Here is a 24,719-nt window from a genome sequence, read left to right as displayed (position 1 = left end):
TGAAATAGTGAGGCACTTAGCTCGCAAATTTGTCTCCGCCGGCGGTCAAATAGCTTGGACCGTCCCACCGCGATAAGGTGGCCTCATGGGACGGACCCTACACTGTGAATATGCCTCTGTGTGAACAGTTCAGTAAGCATGGCAGGGTCTGGAACATCCAAGACACCTTCTATACACACCTGATAGAGGTGGGTGGGGTGCAAGGCCAACATGGAGGTAGCCACTCCCCCGTATGTGCAATACAGACAAAGAATAAGTCAGCCAGCACTTTAGTTGATACCAAACTATCATATGGACCTGGCCTACAGGTGCACGCTACTAGGCTAGATATACAGCAACCGAAGAATGCAGCAGCACACTGCCAGCACAAGGATATCGGTGAAACATGAATATGCAGTTAAAACATGGAGAGCTATACAGCTATGGTGTGATAGATGCAAATGTGAAACTATGAAATAGTGAGGCATTTAGCTCGCAAATTTGTCTCCGCCGGCGGTCAAATAGCTTGGACTGTCCCACCGCGATAAGGTGGCCTCATTGGTATCAACTAAAGTGCTGGCTGACTTATTCTTTGTCTGTATTGCACATACGGGGGAGTGGCTACCTCCATGTTGGCCTTGCACCCCACCCACCTCTATCAGGTGTGTATATAAGGTGTCTTGGATGTTCCAGACCCTGCCATGCTTACTGAACTGTTCACACAGAGGCATATTCACAGGGTAGGGTCCGTCCCAATGAGGCCACCTTATCGCGGTGGGACGGTCCAAGCTATTTGACCACCGGCGGAGACAAATTTGCGAGCTAAGTGGTTTACTATCTCATAGTTTCACATTTGCATCTATCACACCATAGCTGTATAGCTCTCCATGTTTTAACTGCATATTCATGTTTCAACTATATCCTTGTGCTGGCAGTGTGCTGCTGCATTCTTCTGTTGCTGTATATTTAGCCTAGTAGCATGCACCTGTAGGCTAGGTCCATATAATAGTTTGGTATCAACTAAAGTGCTGGCTGACTTATTCTTTGTCTGTATTTATCTATCTATCTATCTATCTATCTATCTATCTCTCTATCTCATATCTATCTATCTCATATCTATCTTCTATCTATCTATCTATCTATCTCATATCTATCTATCTATCTATCTATTTATCTAGATCACATCTATCTATCTATCTCATATATATCTTCTATCTATCTCATATCTATCTATCTATCTATCTATTTATCTAGATCACAGGGAGAAAGCAGCACTCCTTAAAATTGTAGGTTGGTGCCCCCTCGCCAGGGTCCCGGTCCAGGATCCTCTAAGATACTTCAAAGGAAAAAGCAGTGGCACTCCAATTTGGTGAAGAAAAAGAGATTATTTATTCATCTCTGTGTGCAGCTGCACACAGAGATGAATAAATAATCTATTTTTCTTCACCAAATTGGAGTGCCACTGCTTTTTCCTTTGAAGTATCTATCTATCTATCTATCTATCTATCTATCTATCATCTATCTCATATCTATCTCTATCTATGTCATATCTATCTATCTATCCAACTATCTCATATCTATCTACCTCATATCTATCTATCTATCTATCTATCTATCTCATATCTATCTATCTATCTATCTATCTCATATCCATCTATTTATCTCATATCTATCTATCTATCTTATATCTAACCAAAGAATAGGTTGGCCAGCACTATTGATTCCAAACTATTATATAGACCTGGCTTACAGGTGCAGGCTGCTGCATATCTATCTATCTAGCTATCATCTATCTCCTTTCTATTATCTATCTATCTATCTATCTATCTATCTATCTATCTATCTATCTATCTATCTATCTCATATCTATCTAATCCATCCACATTAATCATGAAATTACCCATTATACCCTGGATCTCCGGATATTCATACTGAACTCTATAGGCTTTCTAACTTAATCCCTTCCATTCAACAGAGCTAAAGTAGAAAACGCTGCTGACAGTGATAATGTAAGTGGATGGCTGGGAGCATCTTTTGTTTGTTGGTTTTTGCATTGTTACCTTTGTGTTTATTTTTAGCTTTATGCCAGTTTGAGCCAGTAGGTTTTATGCATGCCAGCCTGTGATAGTGGTAGGTTTATTTGTACTTTATGCCAGTTTTGGACAGTGATATGGATATGTATTATGTGGTAGCATGTGACAGTGACATCCTATGCCAGCTTATCATTGATAGCTTCATACATTCTGCGTGCCCACTTGTGCCAGTGATAGAGCCTATTACAGTGGCTGGTTTCAAGCACAAAGCATGTCTGCCAATGTAGTGATATCTTTATGAATGCTGTATGTGCCAGCATGTGCTGGTGAGTGAGATATACATTTTCTGTTATGCATATTATATACAAGTAACACAAGTCTATGTACAGTATACAGTGTGCCAGTAAGCTTACGCATGTTCTGCCAGCCTAGACAGTAATAGCTTTTTTTTTCTTTTTAAACACGTTATTGAAAACATTTTCAATACATAACATATAAAAATAGAAAGAGGGAAACATGAGTACAGTCATACAGGTAATATACAGTGATGTGTATTCCATGCGATCAGGCATATACTTTTGAGGTAACACTGTACAATTCAGATAACAAAAGAAGGGCGAAAAAAAATTGCCGTATGTGTTGAGGACAATAATTGACGGAGGGAGAGCAACTGGTGATCAGATATGGAACTACGGTGGTAATTGTAAAGCTCCCAGTGTGTTCCCTATCGCCCCCACCATTCAGTGGAACTAAAGTGCCTCACTATATCAACAATTTCACTGTCAGTGTAATGAGATACAATAAACACCTTCCATTTACCAAAGAACTTTTCGGTGTGAGTGGTCTTTTGTCTTTCTGAATCAATTCTGTCTATTCCACAAAGTTTTTTAAGCTGCGTTATCAACATAAGCAAGGTAGGGGTAGAGGGCATGAGCCAGGAGGCAAAGATACAACGTACAGCTACTAAAAGGACAATATATTCAATTTGGGGCACTTTAGAGGGAGTTTGCTGGTTCTGTTCTGGTGGTCGGAATTGGTGAAAGAGCAGAGCCCTTGGGGTAAATGGTAAGGTCACATCCCACGTGTCCTTAACATTAGAGATGTCGCGAATTGTTCGCCGGTGAACAGTTCCCGGCGAATTTAGCATGTTCGCATCGCCGGGTGAACATATGCGAAGTTCGATCCACCCCCTATACTTTAACATTGCAGTAAACTTTGACCCTGTGAGTCAGAGTCAGCAGACACATTACAGCCAATCAGCAGCAGTCCCTCCCTTCCAGACCCTCCTACCTCTTGCACGGACGCCATTTTAGCCTCATTCAGCATGCTGCAGGCTTAGGAAGTGGAGGGTTAAAGAAGCTGCTCCTGCTGTATAGGGAAAGCGATAGCTAGGTTGCTGCTAGGTGGTGTATTCAGGGTCCAGTTTACCCCTAAAGCACTAGTGTAACATCTGCTTTAAGGACAGCACCCAAAAAAGCCCTTTTTAGGGCTGAAAGATATCAGTCCGTGTGTCTTGCAACAGTTGGAGGCACCCTGGTTGGGAGGGAACCGCTAGTTAAAAGGGGTACTCCAGTATAAAACTTAAGTTCCTTCAAGCAACTAACTACTACAGTATTCAAAGGGCTGAAATATATCAGTCCATGTGTTTTGCAACAGCTGGAGGCACCCTGGTTGGGGACCACTGCATAAAAGGGGAACTGCGCTGGCAAGCTTTTTTTCTTTAAAGCAACTAACTACTACAGTATTCAAAGGGCTGAAATATATCAGTCCGTGTGTTTTGCAACAGCTGGAGGCACCCTGGTTGGGGACCACTGCTTAAAAGGGGAACTCCGCTGGCAAGCTTTTTTGCTCATTGTCTCACTAGTGCAAATCACATTTGGTGTGACAGTTGTGCAAATAAAAAATAAAAAAACTTTTTGGGCTGTTAAATAAAACCAGTCGTCACTGTCAGTTCACGTCATAGTTGCCAGTTTTTTTGCCTGCAGGGAAAATTGTGTCACCCTAGTGCAAATCACATTAGGTGTGACAGTTGTGCAAATTAAAAAAAAAACAACCTTTTTTGGCTGTTAAATAAAACCAGTCATCACTGTCAGTTCACGTCACAGATGCCAGTTTTTTTGCCTGCAGGGCAAATTGTGTCACCCTAGTACAAATCACATAAGGTGTGACAGTTGTGCAAATAAAATAAAAAACTTTTTTGGCTGTTAAATAAAACCAGTCGTCACTGTCAGTTCACGTCACAGTTGCCAGTTTTTTTTGCCTGCAGGGCAAATTGTGTCACCCTAGAGCAAATCACATTTGGTGTGACACTTGTGCAAATTTAACCAAAAAAATGACAGGCAGAGGAAGGCTTCCCCGCAGGGGCCGTCGTGGTGCTGGGATTCCCTTTGGCCCTAAAATGGCCAGTGTTCAGAGGCCACATACCCTGAACCACCAAAGTTCTGAGGACTTAGTTGACTGGCTATCACAAGACACCCAATCTATTACAGCTTCCGCTCGGAACCTTGACGCACCATCCTTCTCCTCCTCTAGCTTAGCTTCGGGCACCTCTCATGCTACCACTTGCCCGCCTGCCGCTGCCACCACCAACACTAGCACCACAGCAGCTTTACTTGATCCGTCAGAGGAGTTATTTACACATCAGTTTGAAGACATGAGGCAAGCATTAATGCCAGAGGATGTAGTTAACAGGGATATGTCTCAGTCAGGCAGCATTACACACATGGACGTACAGTGTGATGATGATGTTGTACCCGCTGCTGCTTCTTTCTTGAGGTGTCAGATAGCGGTGAAGGTGTTGATGATGACGATGTGTCTGTGGATGCCACGTGGGTGCCCGCTAGAAGAGAAGAAGAGGGGGAAAGTTCAGATGGGGAGACAGAGAGGAGACGAGTTTGAAGCAGGGGGAGGTCATCGCAAGGAGCTAGTGGCACAGTCAGACAGCATGCATCGGCACCCGGGGTCAGCCAGACGGGATGCCAATCAACGCATGCTGTTGCCACCACCAGAATGCCATCATCGCAGAGCTCAGCAGTGTGGCTTTTTTTTTTGTGTGTCTGCCTCTGACAACAGCAAGGCCATTTGCAACCTGTGCCAGAAGAAACTGAGTCGTGGGAAGTCCAACACCCAACTACGCACAACTGCTTTGCGAAGGCACATGATGTCACATCACAAACGCCTATGGGATCAACACGTCAGTACAAGCAGCACACAAAGTCAAAGCCGCCATCCTCCTCCTGGTCCAGCATCTTCAGTCAGGTCAACCATTGCTGCCCTCCTTGCCCCCTCTCAACCATCCGCCTCTCCGTCTCTCACCTTGAGCAGTTCCTGCTCATCTGCCCACAGTCAGGTGTCTGTCAAGGAGATGTTTGAGCACAAGAAGCCAATGTCTCAAAGTCACCCCCTAGTCCGACGTCTGACAGCTGGCTTGTCGGAACTGCTAGTCCGCCAGCTTTTACCATACAAACTGGTGGAGTCTGAGGACTTTAAAAAATTTTTTTGCACAAAAGGCAATCCCTAACCTTTACTCCATTGTGCAAAAGGAAATTATGGCATGTCTGGCACACAGTGTAGGGGCAAGGGTCCATCTGACCACTGATACCTGTTCTGCAAAGCATGGTCAGGGCAGGTATATCACCTACACTGCGCATTGGGTAAACCTGGTGACGGCTGCCAAGCATGGAATTCGTGGCTCTGCAGAGGAGTTGGTGACACCGCCAGAACTTGCAGGCAGGCCTGCTGCCACCTCCTCTACTACTCCTACTCCATCCTCTTCCATAACATCCTCGGCCGAGTCCTCTTCCACTGCTGCGTCTTGCTCCACATCACTGGCACCCCCCCCAGCTCCACAGGTGCTATTCCACATCCCGGATACGGCAGTGTCATGCCATCTTGGGGTTGACTTGCCTCAAAGCGGAGAGTCACACCGCACCAGCGCTCCTGTCGGCCCTGAACGCACAGGTGGACCTGTGGCTGACTCCGCACCAACTGGAGATCGGCATGGTGGTTTGTGACAACTGAACAAATTTGTTGGCGGCATTGAGGTTGGGCAAGTTGAAACATGTGCCGTGCATGGCACATGTATGTAATCTGATTGTACAACGCTTTGTGCTCAAGTACCCAGGCTTACAGGATGTCCTGAAGCAGTCCAGGAAGGTGTGTGGCCATTTCAGGCGTTCCTACACGGCCATGGCGCACTTGTCAGATATCCAGCGGCGAAACAACATGCCAGTGAGGCGCTTGATTTGCAACAGCCCGACACTTTGGAATTCAACACTCCTAATGTTCAACCACCTGCTCCAACAAGAAAAAGCCATCAACAAATATTTGTATGACCGGGGTGCTAGGACATCATCTGCGGAGCTGGGAATTTTTTTGCCACGTTACTGGAGGCTCATGCGCAATGCCTGTAGGCTCATGCGTCCTTTTGAGGAGGTGACAAACCTGGTCAGTCGCACCATCAGCGACATCATACCGTTTGTTTTCTTCCTGGAGCATGCCCTGCAAAGAGTGCTGGATCAGGCAGTAGATGAGCGTGAAGAGGAAGAGTTGTGGACACCATCACCACCAGAAAAAGCCTTATCAGCATCGCTTGCTGGACCTGCGGCAACGCTGGAAGAGGATAGTGAGGAAGAGGAGTCAGAGGAGGAATGTGGCTTTGAAGAGGAGGAGGAAGACCAACCACAGCAGGCATCCCAGGGTGCTCCTTGTCACCTATCTGGTTCCCGTGGTGTTGTACGTGGCTGGGGGGAAGAAGATTATACCTTCCCTGACATCACTAAGGACGAGGAACGGGACAAGAGTAGCTCGGCATCCGTCCTTGTGCAAATGGGGTCTTTCATGCTGTCGTGCCTGTTGAGGGACCCTCGTATAAAAAGGATGAAGGAGAACGACCTGTACTGGGTGTCCACGCTACTAGACCCCCGGTATAAGTTAAAGGTTGAATGACAACCTGAGTTTATGGGAGGGGCCTGGGTGGTATAAATACCAGTACGTGCAGGCTCAGGGGCACATTGGACGTCACGCTGTTAGGTGTGGCGTCCGGCTGCAGCACGCACGTTTGAATTTCCCGCCAGAGCGAGGAGCGTTGGTGGCAGGTAGACGGGCTCTGCCCGCATTGGTAGCAGGAGGGGAGCTTCAGGAGCGGCAGTCAGAGCCATCATGCCGGTGATTTGTTTCCCTTTCTGCTCTCCTTTACACCAGGTGACACAGCGGCGGGCTATTCCCGGGGGGAGGGGTTGACTGGTGGCGACCTCTCATGGCATTGCATGGCGTTTTTACTCTTTCTCCTCCGGGGAGCGTTCGGGCATGGGCTGTAAGTGCTGCAGGCATTGCCCATACTAATCCGCCTAATCACTCTGCCCTCCCTACCTCTCCGAGCGTTGTGCCCCTGGTCCAGTCTGCAGGCACAGTCCATGTACAGATACCTGGCCTGCGCATCGCCAGCTCCGCTCTGTTCGGTGGGACGCAGGAACCGGGAGATCTCACAGGACAGGAAGGTGCATAGCATAGTCTGGCAGCGTGGGGGTTGCCCCGCCCCTCTGGCGCCGCGTTCCGGTGGTACTAGCGCTCCTGAGCCACGCAACACTGTCATTGAAGCCCGTCCTGGAGGGTGGTACGGCACGGCTGGGATGTCGGAGGATGGTAGTGGCACAGCTAACCACTGTGCTGGCCTGCTTCCCCTGCCTGGTTCCAGGGGAGGGGCAGCTCACATGGTCCCCTTGCAGCAGTACATTGCCGGCTATGCTGCAATTTGCTGTCAGGAGTGTCAGGCATGGGTTGTTGGTGGCTATTCCCCTTGACCCCCCTGCGGTATCTCTCAGGTACAAGTCACGGTTATGGTAGCTCCGCCCCTTTTGTACCATGCTCCGGTTTGCTATAGTGCTTTGAGCTCTCTTTTCACTGTTAAGGAGTGCAGACACCCCCACCCCCACACAATGTTCTGTGACACTGCTTATTTGTTAATGCTATATGTAATTCAGGTTCATAGGGCATATATGCAATTTACACATGCCAATTTTCGCAGTTAGTACGTTACATATGCATCACCATGTTAATGGCTATGTTTAGGTTCACGCTCAGTGGCCATGCACACATCAGATGGCATGACACGTGCATGTTTACACATGGCACAGTGCGCTCAGGTTTCGTGTAGTGCACTAGCATGTTCTGCACTGTATGATACACTAATGTTGCTCATGCGGTAAAGCAGGCTCGGGAGTATGCTCATGTTAGATACGCCATGATAAGTGACGTTATCCGTATGCTAGGATAAGCATGTGGTCAACCTACACATAATACGGTGCTACACGTTAGTATTTACCATATAGTATACACATTTGTATTTTCCATACAGTATACACGCTTGTATTTTCCATACAGTATACACGCTTGCATTTTCCATACAGCTTACACACTTGCATTTCCCATACAGTATACACGCTTGCATTTCCCATACAGTATACACGCTTGCATTTCCCATACAGTATACACGCTTGCATTTTTCATACAGTATACACGCTTGTATTTCTCATACAGTATACACGCTTATATTTTCCATACAGTATGCACGTTTGTATTTCCCATACAGTATACACGTTTGTATTTCCCATACAGTATACACGTTTGTATTTCCCATACAGTATACACGCTTATATTGGCCATACAGTATACACGCTCGTATTGTCCTTACAGTATAACATGCTTGTATTTTCATACAATAGAGCACGTTTGTATTTTTCATACAATAGAACATGCTTGTATTTTCGTATAATAGAACACGCTCATATTTTCGTATAATTGAACACGCTTGTATTTTCGTATAATAGAACACGCTTGTATTTTCGTATAAATAGAACACTCTTGTATTTTCGCATAATAGAACACGCTTGTATTTTCGTGCAATAGAACACGCTTGTATTGGCATACAGTAGGACACGCCTGTTTTCCACACGATGTGACACGCTCGTATTGTCATACAATATGACACAATTGTATTTTCAAGAACACGCTTGTATTTTCAAGAACACGCTTCGATTTTGATACAGTGTATATGCTGTGTTTCCTACAGGGTAGGTGCTTGTATCATCCAGGTTGAATGCAAGCTTGTCTTGCATACAGTATATGCTTACATCTGCATACAGTATACACGCTTGTTTTTCATATAGAACATGTGATTGTATTTGCATACAAACATGCGATTGTATATTCACACAGTATACACGCTTGTAATTTTTCATATATTATACACGCTTCTATTTTCCGTATGGTAGGTACGCTTGCATTTTCCATATAGATTACACGCTTGGGTTTTCACGATATACACGCTCGTGTTTTCTCATGCAATATTTACGCTGGTGTTTCATACGGTACACACGATTGTATTTTCGTACAGTATGAACGCTTACTCTTTCATACAGTGTACATGCTCGCATTTCCAGTACAGTGTACATGCTCGTATTTCCAGTACAGCATGCACGTTTATATTTTTATACAGTATACACGCTAGCATGTCCAGTACAGTATATTCTCGTATTCCCAGTACAGTGCATACGCTCGTATTTCCAGTACAGTATGCATTCTAGTATTTCCAGTACAGTATACGCGCTCGTATTTCTAGTACAGTATACACGCTTGCTTTTCTATATAGTACATGTTCATATTTTCTATACAGTATACACGATTGTATTTTCCGTACAGGATACACGATTGTATTTTCCGATAGTATTGTCTGTACAGTATACACGATGGCATTTTCCGTACGGTATACACGATGGCATTTTCCATACGGTATACACGATTGCTTTTCATTCTGTATGCAGGCTGATGGTTACCATGCGGCGTGCATGCCGGTGGTTGTTGTGGGTGCGCGCACTGGTGTCTACTGTACGGCGGGCATGCCTGTATTTTCCGTACGGTGGGCCCGCCTGTAGTTGGCATACGGGGTGCGCGTGGGTGTTTTACCATTCGGTGTGTGTGCGGGTAATTAGCTCACAGTATACATATTTGTATGTTCCATTCAGTTACACGCTCAGTTTCCATACAGGATAACACGATTATGTTTTAGATGGTGTGACCTTTAGGTTTCCAAAGGATTAAAACGTTAATGTTTCCTTACAAGATTTCATTCATATTTCCATATGCCATGGCATACTATTGTTTACCATATGGTTCAACACGCTCATGTTCCATACATGGTTTACGCTTAGGTTTTCACACGTTATTATACGCTTATGTGTCTATACGGCATAACACTTGGTGTTCCGTACGAATAATGTGATCAAATTCCATATAGCTTACACACACACCCGTAGGCCTTCCACACGGTATTACACGCTTATCGGGCTATAGTATAACTGGATCATATTTTCACACTGTGGTAAGCATAGGTGTCTATGGTAATTGGGTTTATACATGCGTTACTGAGTCGCATTATCAACCATTTTGGATCATGTCACGTTTACAGGTTGTGGATATTCTCAGACTGCCTGCCACGTCGGCAGGGGAACACATCATTTGGGCTATTGTTTCGGACACGTTTTCCTGAGCAATAGCAGTATATATAACTGATATGTCTGACACGTTCTCAGTTGGGATATACTACTTGGTTATTGTTGCTGACACATTTTCAGAGCAATAACGGCACTACACATAGGCAACTGTATACCCGTTATGCCTGTCACGTCCTCAGGTGGGATGCACTGCATAGTCGTATGTCCTGACACGTTTGCAGGATACGACTGCCATACCTGTATTAAAGTGATCATTTATGGGTGAACTGAGTCTTGTTGCCATAATATGGGTACGTATACCTACGTCATCTCGCTTATTATCATAGCATTGACTACAGCACATGCGCTACGTAAGTTCGAGCATTCTACGTATACGCTACTACTTGCATGACGCGATGCTTATCTGCCCTTTTGTTTCGGGTACCGAGTAAAGGTCTCCATACACGTACGTTATTTTAGTCAGGTTAACTTAGTCCTGATTCTACGTTCATGAATAGGTCAGGTTACGTTACCATACCACCGTTATAGGTTCTACGTCAAGCTATCTTACTTTGCATACGGTAGTTACACGCTTACGTCATTGTTGTGGGTATGACACTACGTGCTAGGCATAGTGCTTACTTTCAAGGTAACCACAGTGCACGAATCTTACACGTGATGGTCATACGCATCATACACATAGGCGCATTATCAACCATTTTGGATCATGTTTTGTTTACAGGTTATGGACATTCTCAGACTGCCTGCCACGTGTGCAGGGGAAAACATCATTTGGGCTATTGTTTCGGACACAGTTTCCCGAGCAATAGCAGCATGACACATAGAGGAGTATATACCTGACATACCTGACACGTTCTCAGGTGGGATATACTACTTGGTTATTGTTGCTGACACGTTTTCAGAGCAATAACAGCACTACACATAGGCAGCTGTATACCCGTCATGCCTGTCACGTTCTCAGGTGGGATGCACTGCGTAGTCGTATGTTCTGACACGTTTGTAGGATACGACTGCGATACCGGTATCAAGTGATCATTTACAGGTGACATATACACACATGGTAACATGGTTCAGTTAGTTGTTTTCTCCCAAAGTCATGGTCGTTGATTTAGGGAATAGTTCGTGGTATCGGCAATATACGTCTGTAATGTTCTGTGTCTCAAGACACTTGGGTTTCTTTCCAGGGTTTCCCTATGGTTTGTCAGGTTTGGCCATAATCCAGGAAACTGCATACTAGGTTTTACGGATAGCGGGTCATGAGGTACAGTAGGATAGGGAGCGGGTTGGTCAGTCCATTCAGCAAGTTCAGGTGGCGTTTTTGCACGTGGTGTCTAGATGGTAGCTATGGCTTCTGGTGAGGTAGGTGTCATTATAGGGATGTCCGCAGTAATACTGGATACTCGCTGAGGGGGTTGGGTACATGGCCTAAAGGCTGGGTCGGCAGCTCAGGCTCTGGTAGCACAAGGGCATATTTTACATACTACTCCCCTAGACATGCTGTTTTTGCCCACTTAAGGTGTACCCCCGACTGCAGTCCGGGCACACCTCTGCCGCAGATTAGGTAAGGTAGTTTATGTCTGGTATTCTTGTTACAGGATAGGAAGTAGTGTTAAAGTTACATCATGGTATGTTAGGTTAGGTAGGCGTACGTTCCATACTCACTGAAAGGCCCTGACCATAAACATAAAGTGCCTGACATGTTACCACATTACAGCAAGGCGGAAAGGATTCAGCAGGTCCTAAATAAATTAAGAAGTATGCTGTACACAGCGTATAAGGGTCATGTCACAGCACAACAGGGATCTAACAGGGGAGAGGTGAAAGTAATCCTCCTCCTCCTCCCACGAACACGCCGGCAAGGACAGGATGCTTTACAGACATGCTGTTGATGGAGGCTATGCGGAGCTTTTTAAGTCCTACGCATCGCCACAGCCCTTCGGGGTCCACCATCAGAGAACGACTTGACCGACAGGTAGCAGACTACCTGGCCTTAACCGCAGATATCGACACTCTGAGGAGGGATGAACCCCTTGACTACTGGGTGTGCAGGCTTGACCTGTGGCCTGAGCTATCCCAAATTGCGCTCAAACTTCTGGCCTGTCCCGCTTCAAGTGTCCTGTCAGAAAGGACCTTCAGTGCAGCAGGAGGTATTGTCACTGAGAAGAGGAGTCGCCTTGGTCAAAAAAGTCTGGATTACCTCACCTTTCTTAAGATGAATGAGGGATGGATCCCGAAGGGACTGACACTGGGCGATACATTTGACTGAACAAGGCCTGATAAGATGAGCTGCCTTGGGCTAAAAATGGTCCACACGCTGCTGTATTTGAACTCTGAATGCCGGATGACTTGCGTGACTTATCCGCCACCAAGTAGGGTTCAAGCCGCAATGTTTTAGGGCACTTTCTGCCTGGCGAAACAAACAGAATTTTTTCTGGCCGCTGCTACAGTAAAGCGGCTGCAACAATACCAAATTTTCATCCATGTGTACACGCCTAATTTTTCTTGCCTCTGCTGCTGAACTTGTTATGGTGCTGCAATTTTTCTGGCCACTGCTACAGCTGCAACAATACCAAATTTTCCAGCCAGGTGTACATGCCTAATTTTTCTGGCCTCTGCTGCTGCACTTTTTCTGGGGCTGCATTTTTTCTGGCCGCTGCTACAGATGCGGCTGCGACAATACCAAATTTTTCATCCATGTGTACATGCCTAATTTTTCTGGCCTCTGCTGCTGCACTTGTTATGGTGCTGCAATTTTTCTGGCCACTGCTACAGCTGCGGCTGCGACAATACCCAATGCCTAATTTTTCTGGCCTCTGCTGCTGCACTTGTTATGGTGCTGCAATTTTTCTGGCCGCTGCTACAGCTGCGGCTGCGACAATACCCAATTTTTCATCCATGTGTACATGCCTAATTTTTCTGGTACTCTCTGCTGACATCTTTGTCCATTTTAGCAACCGTGGATATTAGATGTATGCTAAGGGTAGCATGGTGGCTCAGAGGGTAGCACTGCTGCCTTGCAGTGCTGGAGCCTTGCAGCAGTATGAGAGCAAGTCCACACACCGTGCCACACATTAGTCAGGGGGGTGGAACATTTAGGGCAGGCAGTGATCCTGTCAGGGAAATCTGGGGACGGGAGAATATTAAAGCCATAAAGGGCCTTGATGGTGGAGTAAATGGTGGAAATGGAGAGCTTACGGGGCTCAGAGCCTAATAGATAGTATAGCCCATGATCCTGTGATTCATTATCGAGATTTCTCAGTTGAGTACTAAAAAAGGAGTATAATTGCTTCAGAGGGAACACATGGGAGGGCGGTAGATCAAATGTGGAACACAGGGACGCTGGAGAGAGCCAACATTTATTAGGTTCATCAATAAAATGTCTAGCCATGGTCAATACCTTGGCCGCCCATTCTGTGTACACCTGAGGGGGAACACCTGTCGGGAGTTCCAGATGATTTGTCAAGGGGTAATGTTTAGAAACCAGAAAAGGGAGTTGAAATAGTTTGCGAACCTCCTTCCATGTCGCCACAGTGTCTCTCAATAATGCAGAGCGCTTCACCAAGGGCGGTAATTTAAAGTAGGAAGTTTGAAGAAGAGCCGAGAGATTCCAGGAGTCAGCCAATGCCGTTTCCAGGTCATGGACGGCATGGAAGGAGGTACCATGGATCCAGTCCACCACAAACCGAAATATGCAGGATAAGTTATAACCTCCTAAATTGGGGAAGTTCAGATCCCCATCCTGTTTATGCAGCATGAGTTTAGAAAGGGCTATCCTAGGCCTGAATTTTGTAAAAGCCGATTTCAAAGATTTAACATGGAATGTTTTAACAATAAGGGTAAAGTCTGCATAGTGTGAAGGAGTCTAGCAAAGCTGATCATTTTGATCAACTAACATCTGCTCATAACAGTAAGAGATTACCCCACCTCAGTAATTCAGACCAAATTTTGGAGAATAGGGGGGTTGTTCAGGGTGTATATCATGCGAGGAGTTTTACCTACTTTAATCTCTAAATAGGTGACAGAGGAGGCCATCTACTTCTGGAAGCAAGTGGGGCAGGAAAGATCCTATGGGAAGTAATTCAGATTTAGTAACATTCACTTTATACCCTGAAAATTCCCCAAAATGTTGTAGATGGGCCAGGACATCTCTAAGCGAGGATCCCGGGTCATCTGGGAAAAGCAAGACAACATCTGCAAACATAGTTAGTTTCACCTCCTTCTCCCCCCCTTGATGCCCGAGTAAATGTCCAAAGACCATAAGGATCTGGCTAATGGTTCTAGAGCCAGGTCAAAGAGGAGGGGCGAAAGGGGGCATCCCTGTCTTGTCCCCTTGAATAAAGGAAAAGGGTCCGAAAGGATACCAGGTGTGTAGACTCTAGCCATAGGTGTTCTATATACCCCCGCCAGATAATCGCAGGAGACACCCTGTAAGCCCATCCGGTCCAGCACCATCCCCAGCCAGTCCCAGTGCACATTATCAAAGGCCTTTTCAGCATCTAATGGCAGTAGAGCTGGCCATTCTTTTGGCAGAGGATGGTGCTGCAGCCGGTCCAAAACCATTAGGACAGTTCTTAAATTCATAGTAGCAGATCGGTTTCTGATAAACCCCATTGATGGGCCCCGTTTCATTCTGGCATAAACCTAGACAAGCGACCAGCCAGAATTCTAGACAGAATCTTGATATCCTGCTTAATTGAAGACCTGGGACGGTATGAGCCTGGGTCCCTAGGGTCCATGCCCAGTTTTGGTAATACTTTGATATACGCTAGTGAAGCCTCCTTCGGGAAGGAGACCGAAGTCATGTATTCAAAGAATAAATCTACCAATAGCGGGGATAGTTGGGGCAGTAGAGCTTTATAAAATTCTCTCATGTAACCATCAGGTCCGGGGGCTTTGCTGTTATGTAGGTATTTAATGATGCCTTGATCTCCTCCTCTGTCACCGGGACATTAAGTTCATCTCTCTGAGTATCCATCAGGGAGGGGAGGTTCAGACCTCTAAGAGAAGCATCTCCAGCCGATAGATCAGAGGGAGAACTCACATAAAGATCAGAATAAAATCGTTCCAGAATCTTATTGATGTGGTGGGGTCAGTATGCAGCATACCTGCAGGTTCTTTCAAAGCTGTAATGTGGGATGGGGGGCAACCTCAAACTCAAAACGACTTAAGCATTCTCTTCTATCTAGCCAGATTTCAAAATGAGTTCTAGCTGCCTTCCATCTTTCCCTATGTTCATCTGATGGGGAGTTAAGAAAAAGGGCGTATGCATCACGTAGGTGGGCACTAGCTGTGGTGAACTGGGTTAGTGAGGTACGTTTTAGGGCAGATAGATGAGCCATCAAGCATCCCCTGAACACCGCCTTGCCCATTACCCAATACAAGGTAGGGTAATGGGCATCGATGGGAATCATTATGAGCTGCAAATTCCAATCACCAGGCCCTAAGCAGTTCAATAAAATCATCATTAGTCACCATTAAAGAGGGGATTCTCCAGAGTATGTCCGTCCCCCTCGGACATGAGGGATAAAATTGCAAAATCATTGGAGTACGATCTGAAAGTGCCAAGTCATCAATGTCCACGGACCGTACCCGGGAGCAAAATTCCATACTAACAAAGAAATAGTCGATTCTAGACCATGAGCCATGGACATTGGAGAAATGGGTGAATTCCCGGTCCTCCAGGTGAGACATTTGCCAAACATCCTGTAAACCTAACTGTTCTAGGAAAGGGGGAAGGACACAGTCCCGAGACCTTACAGGAGAAACCACAGAAAGAGGACTTTTCCTATCAACGAGTGGGTCTAGTACAGTATTAAAGTCGCCCCCCATCACCTTCCCCACGATAGTATCTGATTGCACCCTAGTAGTAAGATCTTTAAAGAAGGGCCAATTTTCCCCGTTAGGAGCGTAAACATTGTTAAGTCTAAAAGTTTCCCCATTATGTTCTAATTGGAGATGAGAAATTCTGCCGTCAGTGTAAGTGTGAGATAAGTGTAAAGTGAATCAGTGTGAGGGCTCCCGCTGTCCACTCTTTAGCTGGAGAGCCAAATATGTGCCCAACTCATTGCTGCTTCATTCAAAAGAAATCATGTTCAGGTAAATGAGTTTCCTGCAACAGTACTATGTCCGGACTAAATCGTTTGAGATAGCCCAAGAAGAGCTAACGTTTCTGTGGAGAACGCAGGCCCTTCACATTCTAGGAGAGAACCATGTGTGGGTGGCAAAAATGAAACCGTCCAGCGAGAAGTGGTAATATGGTAGCAGAATTGTTTTTGGAAGGGGAATGTAGCAGCAATGAGGTAGGCCGTCATCCTACACTGATTCTTAAGGAATGGACATATCATACACATGTAGGGAGCAGCATATCGAGGTAGAACATAGTACTCACAATATGGAGTCAAATAACATTGAACAAAACAAAAGAACAAGAATGCATAACAAAAACAAAAAGCAGACCCATAGGGCGTCACCCTCAGGTGGAAACCCTACTTCGGGGTTAAGGACTCCCTTTTTTCGGGCAACATAGAAACATCAGGGAACGGATATATAAGGCAAATGGCGAACCGAACAACCCCCCCCACACCCACCCACCCTCCCGACTGGGCCAACCCCGATGTAACCCTGATCAAATTAATAGGATGGGGAATAGCCCAGCATGGATACAGCTGCGGACAAACCATCCCTAGCAGACAATCAGGTGGTATGAAAACGAATAACCGGGCACCGGGGAACATAGAACCTGAGTGGAGTGTCCAAACGCCGGAACGTCCATGGCAAGGAGTCAAGGGTCAGCTGCAACAAGATGCACCTCAGTAAGGAACCTCAGTCTGGAGAGGAGTGGCGGTCACTGCAGTAGCCACGCCGTGGGGAGCGTTGTCGGCGGCGTCAGTCATCTGATTAGGTGAGCGAGCTGGGTCCCTCGTGGGGGATCTGGAGTGGCGGATGCCTCTAGGGGAGCGAGATCTTCTGTGTGGCGTTGAGCGGGAAGATCGCCCAGAGGACGTATTCAAGAGTTGATCTAGGGAAGCGGCAGCAGCCACTGGAGTGTTGTAGACAGAAACAGTCCCATCTGCATGGAACACCCAAAGAACAGCCGGGTATTGTAATTGAAATCGCTATTTAGCTTTGAAAAGTGCGATACACATTGTACTAAAAGCTCTCCTGCGTTTCACCACTTCCACAGAAAAATCTTCGAAGAGTAGGAGGCACATGCCGTGTATCACCAGCGGTTGGGACAAGCACCCATAAGCCTGTCGAATTTCCGCTTAATCATTAAAGTCCAGGAGCTTCAGTATAACCTGGAGAGGGCAGTGGGCTAGGGCTGCAGGTGTACCTGGTGAGGAGGCAGGAGGCGGCAGACCGATTCTGTGGGCTTGTTCCACCCAGCCGGGATCTATTTTCCAGGTCCTCAAGCTTGTCATTTACTCTGAACAGTTCAAATTCTGAAGCTTTAAGGCGCCTTTCTGTAAGGACGTCTCCATCCTCAATATGAGACACCCTCTGTTCCACCTTAGTGAGACACCCAACATTTCCCTTCACCTCCAACTGTAAATTCTGTAATGTTGCTTTAAGGACTTCCTCCACTATATGCTGGACATTAGGGGTTATTCTGCTAGTTTTTGATAATCAATGTGCACCTAAGGCTCAGTAGGTTCAGGGTTAAGCAGGGTCTGAGAGGCTGTGGGGCCCGGTATCTGAGTCCCCTGTAAAGAGCTGACATGTTGGGATGAGCTGTCAGCAGACAGATGGACTTCTATGTCCATCTGCTTCATAGAGGAGGACAGTGATGGCAGTGGCTGGGGACCCGGCGCTGCTGGCTGCTGCGTACTTCCAGCCACGGCCATATTGCCAGGGCCGTATGGTGGTTGTGCTGGGAGCGCGGGCGGCGGTGAGGCAGACCGGCCGCCACAATGAACATACCGGTCCATGCCGGGAGCTTGCGGAGGCACCAGGGACTGTCGTGGCACCGGAGAAGCGGCACGGAGCAGGTAGGCAGCTGGTAACAGTCAGGCGGGAGTGGGAGCTCATCTTCCTAGCCTCCTACATCAGCCGTGCCGGAACCGGAAGTGACAGTAATAGCTTTATATACATTGTGTGCCAGGCATGAATAAAGGCATAAATACCCAGTGTGAATTTGTGTCAGTAGAAGCTTATGTATAGGGTTCAAGTCCATGCCAATGATGTGTACAAGTTTATAGTATGTAGTGACAGGGTTGTGCCAGTATGTATGTATATCACAAACATAGGTTTTATGTATACTGTACTATGCAGTTCATGTGTAAAATGTGTGCCAATGTGCATTTGTCATAATTTTTTATGTGATACGTGCCATTCTATGTCAATTATACATTTATAGTGTATATAGTCTTTATATATAGTAGGTGTACTTGTTCTTTGATTAACTGATTTATTTGTACATGCTGTTTGCCAGCCAGTAAAAGTGGTATCTCTGTGTATGCCACGTGCCAGCCTGTGATGATGGCATCTTTGTATATGCCATCTGCCAGCCTGTGACAAAGGTATTTTTATATATGCTTTGTGCCAGTCTGTGTTATTGTTGACTGTCAGTCCCTATTTCATTTATATGAGCCAGTAACATGTTTATATGTGCATTGTGCCATCCTGTGACAATGGTGCAAGATATGCTAGCGACATATCAGAGTTGGCTATGCCAGAATCTTAGTAGTATTTTTGTATACCCTTTGTGCCATCCTGTGTCAGTCTTGACCAGTGTTTCCCAACCACGGTGCCTTCGGCTGTTGCAAAACTACAACTCCCAGCATGTCCGGACAGCCGATGGCTGTCTGGGCATGCTGGGAATTGTAGTTTTGAAACAGCTGGAGGCACCCTGGTTGGAAAACACTGGTCTTGACTGTCAGCCCATACCACTTTCATTAGCCATTTATTATGTTTGTATAAGCTGTGTGCCATCCTGTGAAATTCTTCTCCATGTGCCAGACTACATCGGTGACATATCAGCATGTGCCAGCCTGTGTCAGTCTTGACTGTCAGTCCATGCCACTTCTATTAGCCATTAATATCTTTGCATATGTGTGCCATCCTATGACATGCTTCTCCATGTGCCAGACAACATCAGTGTCATATGAGTGTGTGCCAACCTGTGGTATGCTTATTAGCAGTAACATATTTGTATATGCTGTGTGCCAACCTATGACAGTGACATTTTTGTATATCCTGGGTGCTAGCCTTTGTCAGTGCTGACTGTGTGTTGTGTACCAGTCATACGTGTGCCAGCCGGTGACCACTCTATCTTTGTATATTGTGTGTGCCACCCTAAATCATCCTGTCAGCCTTTTTTCACTTCTATGAGCCATTAATATGTTTCTATATGCTGTGTGCCAGCCTGTGCCAGTGGTAGATGAAGTGCAAAACTACGCTGCTGTCATGTCAGTGTTGTTTGTGTGCCAGTGACATAAATATATGCTGCCTGCTAGTAACATCTTTTTATATGCTATGTGCCAGCCTGTGGCCATGGTATCTTTGTGTATGCTTTGTGCCAGCATATGTCAGTGCCGGCTGTGTGCCAGTGATAGATGTATGTGTTGTATACCAGTCATATCTGTGTGACAATCCTATGTCAGTGACTAGTGTGCCAACCTGTGCCAATGTTGCTTGGTGCATGAGGTCCTGGCTCAGACCCCTTCACTATTGATTAACCCCATCCTCTCCAGCTATGTATATTGCTGTATGTGCAGTCGCAGCTGCTGTCTCCTGCGCAGGGAATCTCATCCAGCCTCCAGTGCTGCTGTCTCCTCCTCCCTTTGGTGCCCTGTAGTGCTGTCTCTCCACCCTCTGCATCTCTCATCCAGTGCTCACATATTGGTGGTGCCTCCCTCCCTGCTCCTGATGCCTCCTGCCTCCTCCCAGCCACTCCTCTGTGCTCACCAGCCTCCTGGGTGCCATCTGCCCCCCTCCTCATATAATACCCCCCCTGATCACCGCCGTGTAATCTATTCGCAGGTCCAGTCTACTCCTCTACTGGTTACAAGAAGGCAGACGATGAGATGTCAGGGGCCACGTCCAGTGCTGACCAGGTGGAGGCAACTACCCGCATCATCCTCTTCAATCAACCCCAGACCTGCAAGTTCAGAGACAACAGAGTCAGGTAAGGTACCCTCCATGCCCCATCACCCCACATGCCACACACATGATGGGCACAGACATAAAGCTGATGCCCTGTATTACTGCATGAGGACCAGGCTGCTGTAAACTTCTTGCACTTAGTGCAACTTGCTACACGCCTATCCTACCTTAGCAAAGTCATAGAAGTCAATATTACAGCATGTGTATTATTATACAAAGACATCCGTATGATACATATTATACAATGCAGCAGTAGAATGCAACATTGTTGTAAGTTATCTGCAGTACAGGAGATGTTCTCTTTACAGGGGACCGGTCACATAGAGACTTCCTTCACTGCAGGGATTACGGGTCATAGTGATTCCTGAAGGGTTAATGTCACAATGTATGGGCATGATGGATGTGGCACTCACATGGCTATACTGTGAGTCTATGGACATGCTGCAGATTCTTTGGCTCCATAGAATTGTATGGAGGTTTGTAGATAAGTCAGTGATCCCAGACTAAACTGATTCTGTAAGGGACTAAGTTCCTACCCTTATAGCCCAATGGTTTAGTAACAGATATATTCTTACTCTACAAATAGCGTAGCTGTTGCAAAACTATAACTCCCAGCATGTCCAGACAGCCAATGGCTATTCCAAATAGTCCATACAGCATTGTTTTTTCAAATGGTGTACCTCCAGCTGTTGCATAACTACAACACCCAGCATGCCTGGACAGCCAAAGGCTTGTCCGAATAATCCATACAGCAGTGTTTCCTAAATAGTGGGCCTCCAGCTGTTACAAAACTATAACTCCCAGCATGTCCGGACAGCCAAAGTCTTGTCCGAGTAATCCATATAGCAGTGTTTCCCAAATAGCATCCCTCCAGCTGTTGCAAAACTACAACTCCCAGCATGCTCGGACAGCCTTTGGCTGTCTGGTCATGATGGGAGTTGTAGTGTTGCAACAGCTGGAGGCACAATAGTTGGGAAACACTGCTATACAGTGATTGACTGTTGTAGACCCCCTACTCTATAGTGGTTATCCCGATCATAGGGAATTGCTTCAACCATCTGTCAGCTGGATTTGCAATACCAATGCCCATAGTGAAACATAACATTGTGGTCTTTGTAATCTATGGGCATGCATTTTGTCGTGTCAGCTACTTTTATTACATGTCTGATGCCCCCTGTGCTCGGACAAAGCGTGGGCACAGCTTATTCAACAGCGGAGGGTCCTAAGTGGGGGCAGCAGGGGTTTTGCAATGATACCATCTCCAGTACCCCAAGCCATAGTTCTATGCACTCATTTATCCAATTTCACTGAATAGGTTAATGTACAGCAGAATAGATATAAAAAACAATAAATGATGATAAATAAGTTAATGAATTAATTAGTTAATATAAATAATAAATATAACAATATAAATAAAGCAAAAGCAATCCATTGCACAAGTGCCTTAAAATAAACTATTCTGTAAAATTGCATAACAAAAGAATAGCTGTGTCCGGAATACCTCATTATAAATGACTGGGCTTTGGGCTTCTTTTCCCACACAACTACTGGGCGCATTATTGTGGGGGAACTCATCAAATACCACTCACATGGTTAATGACACTTTTAATGACATATGTATATATAGTATAGACCAGTGTTTCCCAACCAGTGTGCCTCCAGCTGTGGCAAAACTATAATGCCCAGCATGCCCAGACAGCCAACGGCATGCTGGGAGTTGTAGCTTTATAACAGCTGGAGGCGCACTGGTTGGGAAACACTGGTATAGACAGAGTCAAAAGCTGGTCATGGAATGAATGATTTTACCCAAGAAGATACAGTTGCATATATTTTCCTGTGCAAAATTCAAGGGGTTATTCTAGTACAGACATATCTAGGGTATGTAAGGAAAGCTTGGTCGATGGGTGACCACAGAGACCCCATCATCGCTAGATTAAAATACAATGATCCCATCTGTATGAAGAAACCATTGTATGCTGGGACCAGAACTCTGTGAAAACCTGGTCATTGGTTCTGAAGCCCCAAAATGTCATTTATAAATAGGAAAAAGTGAGGATTAAACATAAATAGCTAGATAACTAATACAGATAAAGTCCTTACATATAAAAGAAAGATCTGCTGGAAGCTGTAATCACTGTCTATGTAGAGGACAGGAGCAGTACAGTACACAGAGGAGCTTCTTCAGGGTCCTGTACAGTACACAGAGGAGCTTCTTCAGGGTCCTGTACAGTACACAGAGGAGCTTCTTCAGGGTCCTGTACAGAACACACAATGTCCTAAAAAAGTAACATGGAGCCACCCTCACCTGGTGTCCAAAGGAGCAGCTAACCATGGCACAGGAAAAGAGTACAGAACATGTAATACCTCCCTGTACTGTAGGGGGCGCTACCAGACACCAGTCAGTGCATGCACTTCAGTAATACAGGTGTTTTACCAGTGAATGCCCATTCTGATTGGTCAGTTCTTCCGGCCATTGACATGTTTTACAGATCTGGACTGTCTGTAGCATTGTATGTTGTGTCTGTTTTCAAGTTACAATGATCCAGAAAAGACTGACATTTTTGTAACCTGAGGCCTTTGTGAATTGAGGGATCACTGTAGCCTGTTTCTTTTCTGTTGCACATGAATGGTTATTGACTATAATGGTCCTGTCATGCAGCTACCAGAAAAAGCAAAGTGGAGCTGGCAGATGCCAATGTGGCACTATGCTTTCTACTGTGCCAATTCTACTTTGATTTACCAGCCTTTTGGGGGTCACAGCATTTAGAACCAAATGACTGGGCATTGATGTCATAGCCTATTGATAAGCTATTAATATATCTCTTTAAAGGAGTAGTCCAGTGGTGACTCAGTGGTGAGCAACTTATCCCCTATCCTAAGGATAGGGGATAAGTTGCAGATCGCGGGGGTCCGACCGCTGGGGCCCCCTACGATCTCCTGTACGGAGCCCCGACAGCCCGCGGTAAGGGGGCGTGTCGACCTCCACACGCCCCCTTCGGCAATCTCCGGCTCTGACATAGAGATGTATTGAGGGGGCGCGTCGACCGCCGCTTCGTGCGGGGGTCGAAACCCGCTATCTGGGCGGAGAGCCGGGGCCCCGTACAGAGAGATCGCAGAGGGCCCCAGCGGTCGGACCCCCCGCGATCTCAAACTTATCCCCTATCCTTAGGATAGAGGATAAGTTTTTCACCACTGGACTACCCATTTAAGACTAAGTTCACACTGCCATTAAGGGGTTGTCTGGCTTTTTTTGCGCGTGAACAGACCCAAGACGTGTCAGAGCACAATTGAAACTGCTGGGTCCTGATGGATCTCATTCAGGTGTCAGGTGAATGTCATTTTGGTTGAGCAGAGAAAAAAGTAGGACATGCATTATATTTTTCTCTAGTCCTTCCGACGGACTGACCAACAGAGTTCCTTTTACCGGAGAATGGGGGCAGTGTGAACAAGCCCTAACCTTGTTAAAGGGGTACTCCGGTGCTTAGACATTTTATCCCCTATCCAAAGGATAGGTGATAAGATGCCTGATCGCGGGAGTCTCGCCGCTGGGGACCCCCGGGATCTTTTACGCGGCACCCCGTTTGTAATCAGTCCCCAGAGCGTGTTCGCTCCGGGTCTGATTACCGGCGACCACACGGCCGGCGGCGTGTGACTTCACGCCTCCGCCCCGTGTGACGTCACGCTCCGCCCCTCAATCCAAGCCTACGGGAGGGGGCGTGATAGCCGTGTGGTCGCCGGTAATCAGACCCGGAGCGAACACGCTCTGGGGACTGATTACAAACGGGGTGCCGGGTAAAAGATCCCGGGGGTCCCCAGCTGCGGTACTCCCGCGATCAGGCATCTTATCCCCTATCCTTTGGATAGGGGATAAGATGTCTAAGCACCGGAGTACCCCTTTAAGCTTTATATACATAATATTGGTGCACCTAGAGATGAATCAGTTGGTTCAGCGCAAATAGAGTTTGGTCTGAATTTTGCAAAAACATTTTTATATAGAACGCAATCTTTTTGTGATTTGTTTCGGATTTGTTTTATGCGCTCTGCACAGTGAACGGCCCAGAGGTAAGTGTCAATGCTGTATGCATTGCAGCCT

General features: G+C 46.3%; 1 protein-coding gene across 5 annotated transcripts in view; it reads left to right on the top strand.

Moving 5' to 3' along the window:
• ATP8A2 (ATPase phospholipid transporting 8A2) overlaps positions 1-24,719 on the top strand; it is a 955,662-nt gene that overhangs the window by 127,726 nt on the left and 803,217 nt on the right. For all 5 annotated transcript variants that reach the window (XM_056561782.1, XM_056561783.1, XM_056561784.1 and 2 more), the window contains exon 2: positions 20,504-20,648. In XM_056561782.1, the coding sequence (XP_056417757.1) occupies positions 20,504-20,648 (145 nt within the window). The remainder of the gene's footprint in view (positions 1-20,503; positions 20,649-24,719) is intronic.

Source organism: Hyla sarda, chromosome 2 (genome assembly GCF_029499605.1).
Source record: "Hyla sarda isolate aHylSar1 chromosome 2, aHylSar1.hap1, whole genome shotgun sequence".
Classification (NCBI taxonomy): Eukaryota; Metazoa; Chordata; class Amphibia; order Anura; family Hylidae; genus Hyla; species Hyla sarda.
The sequence above is the reverse complement of the archived record's forward strand: the minus strand, read 5'-3'. Positions and strand labels throughout refer to the sequence as shown.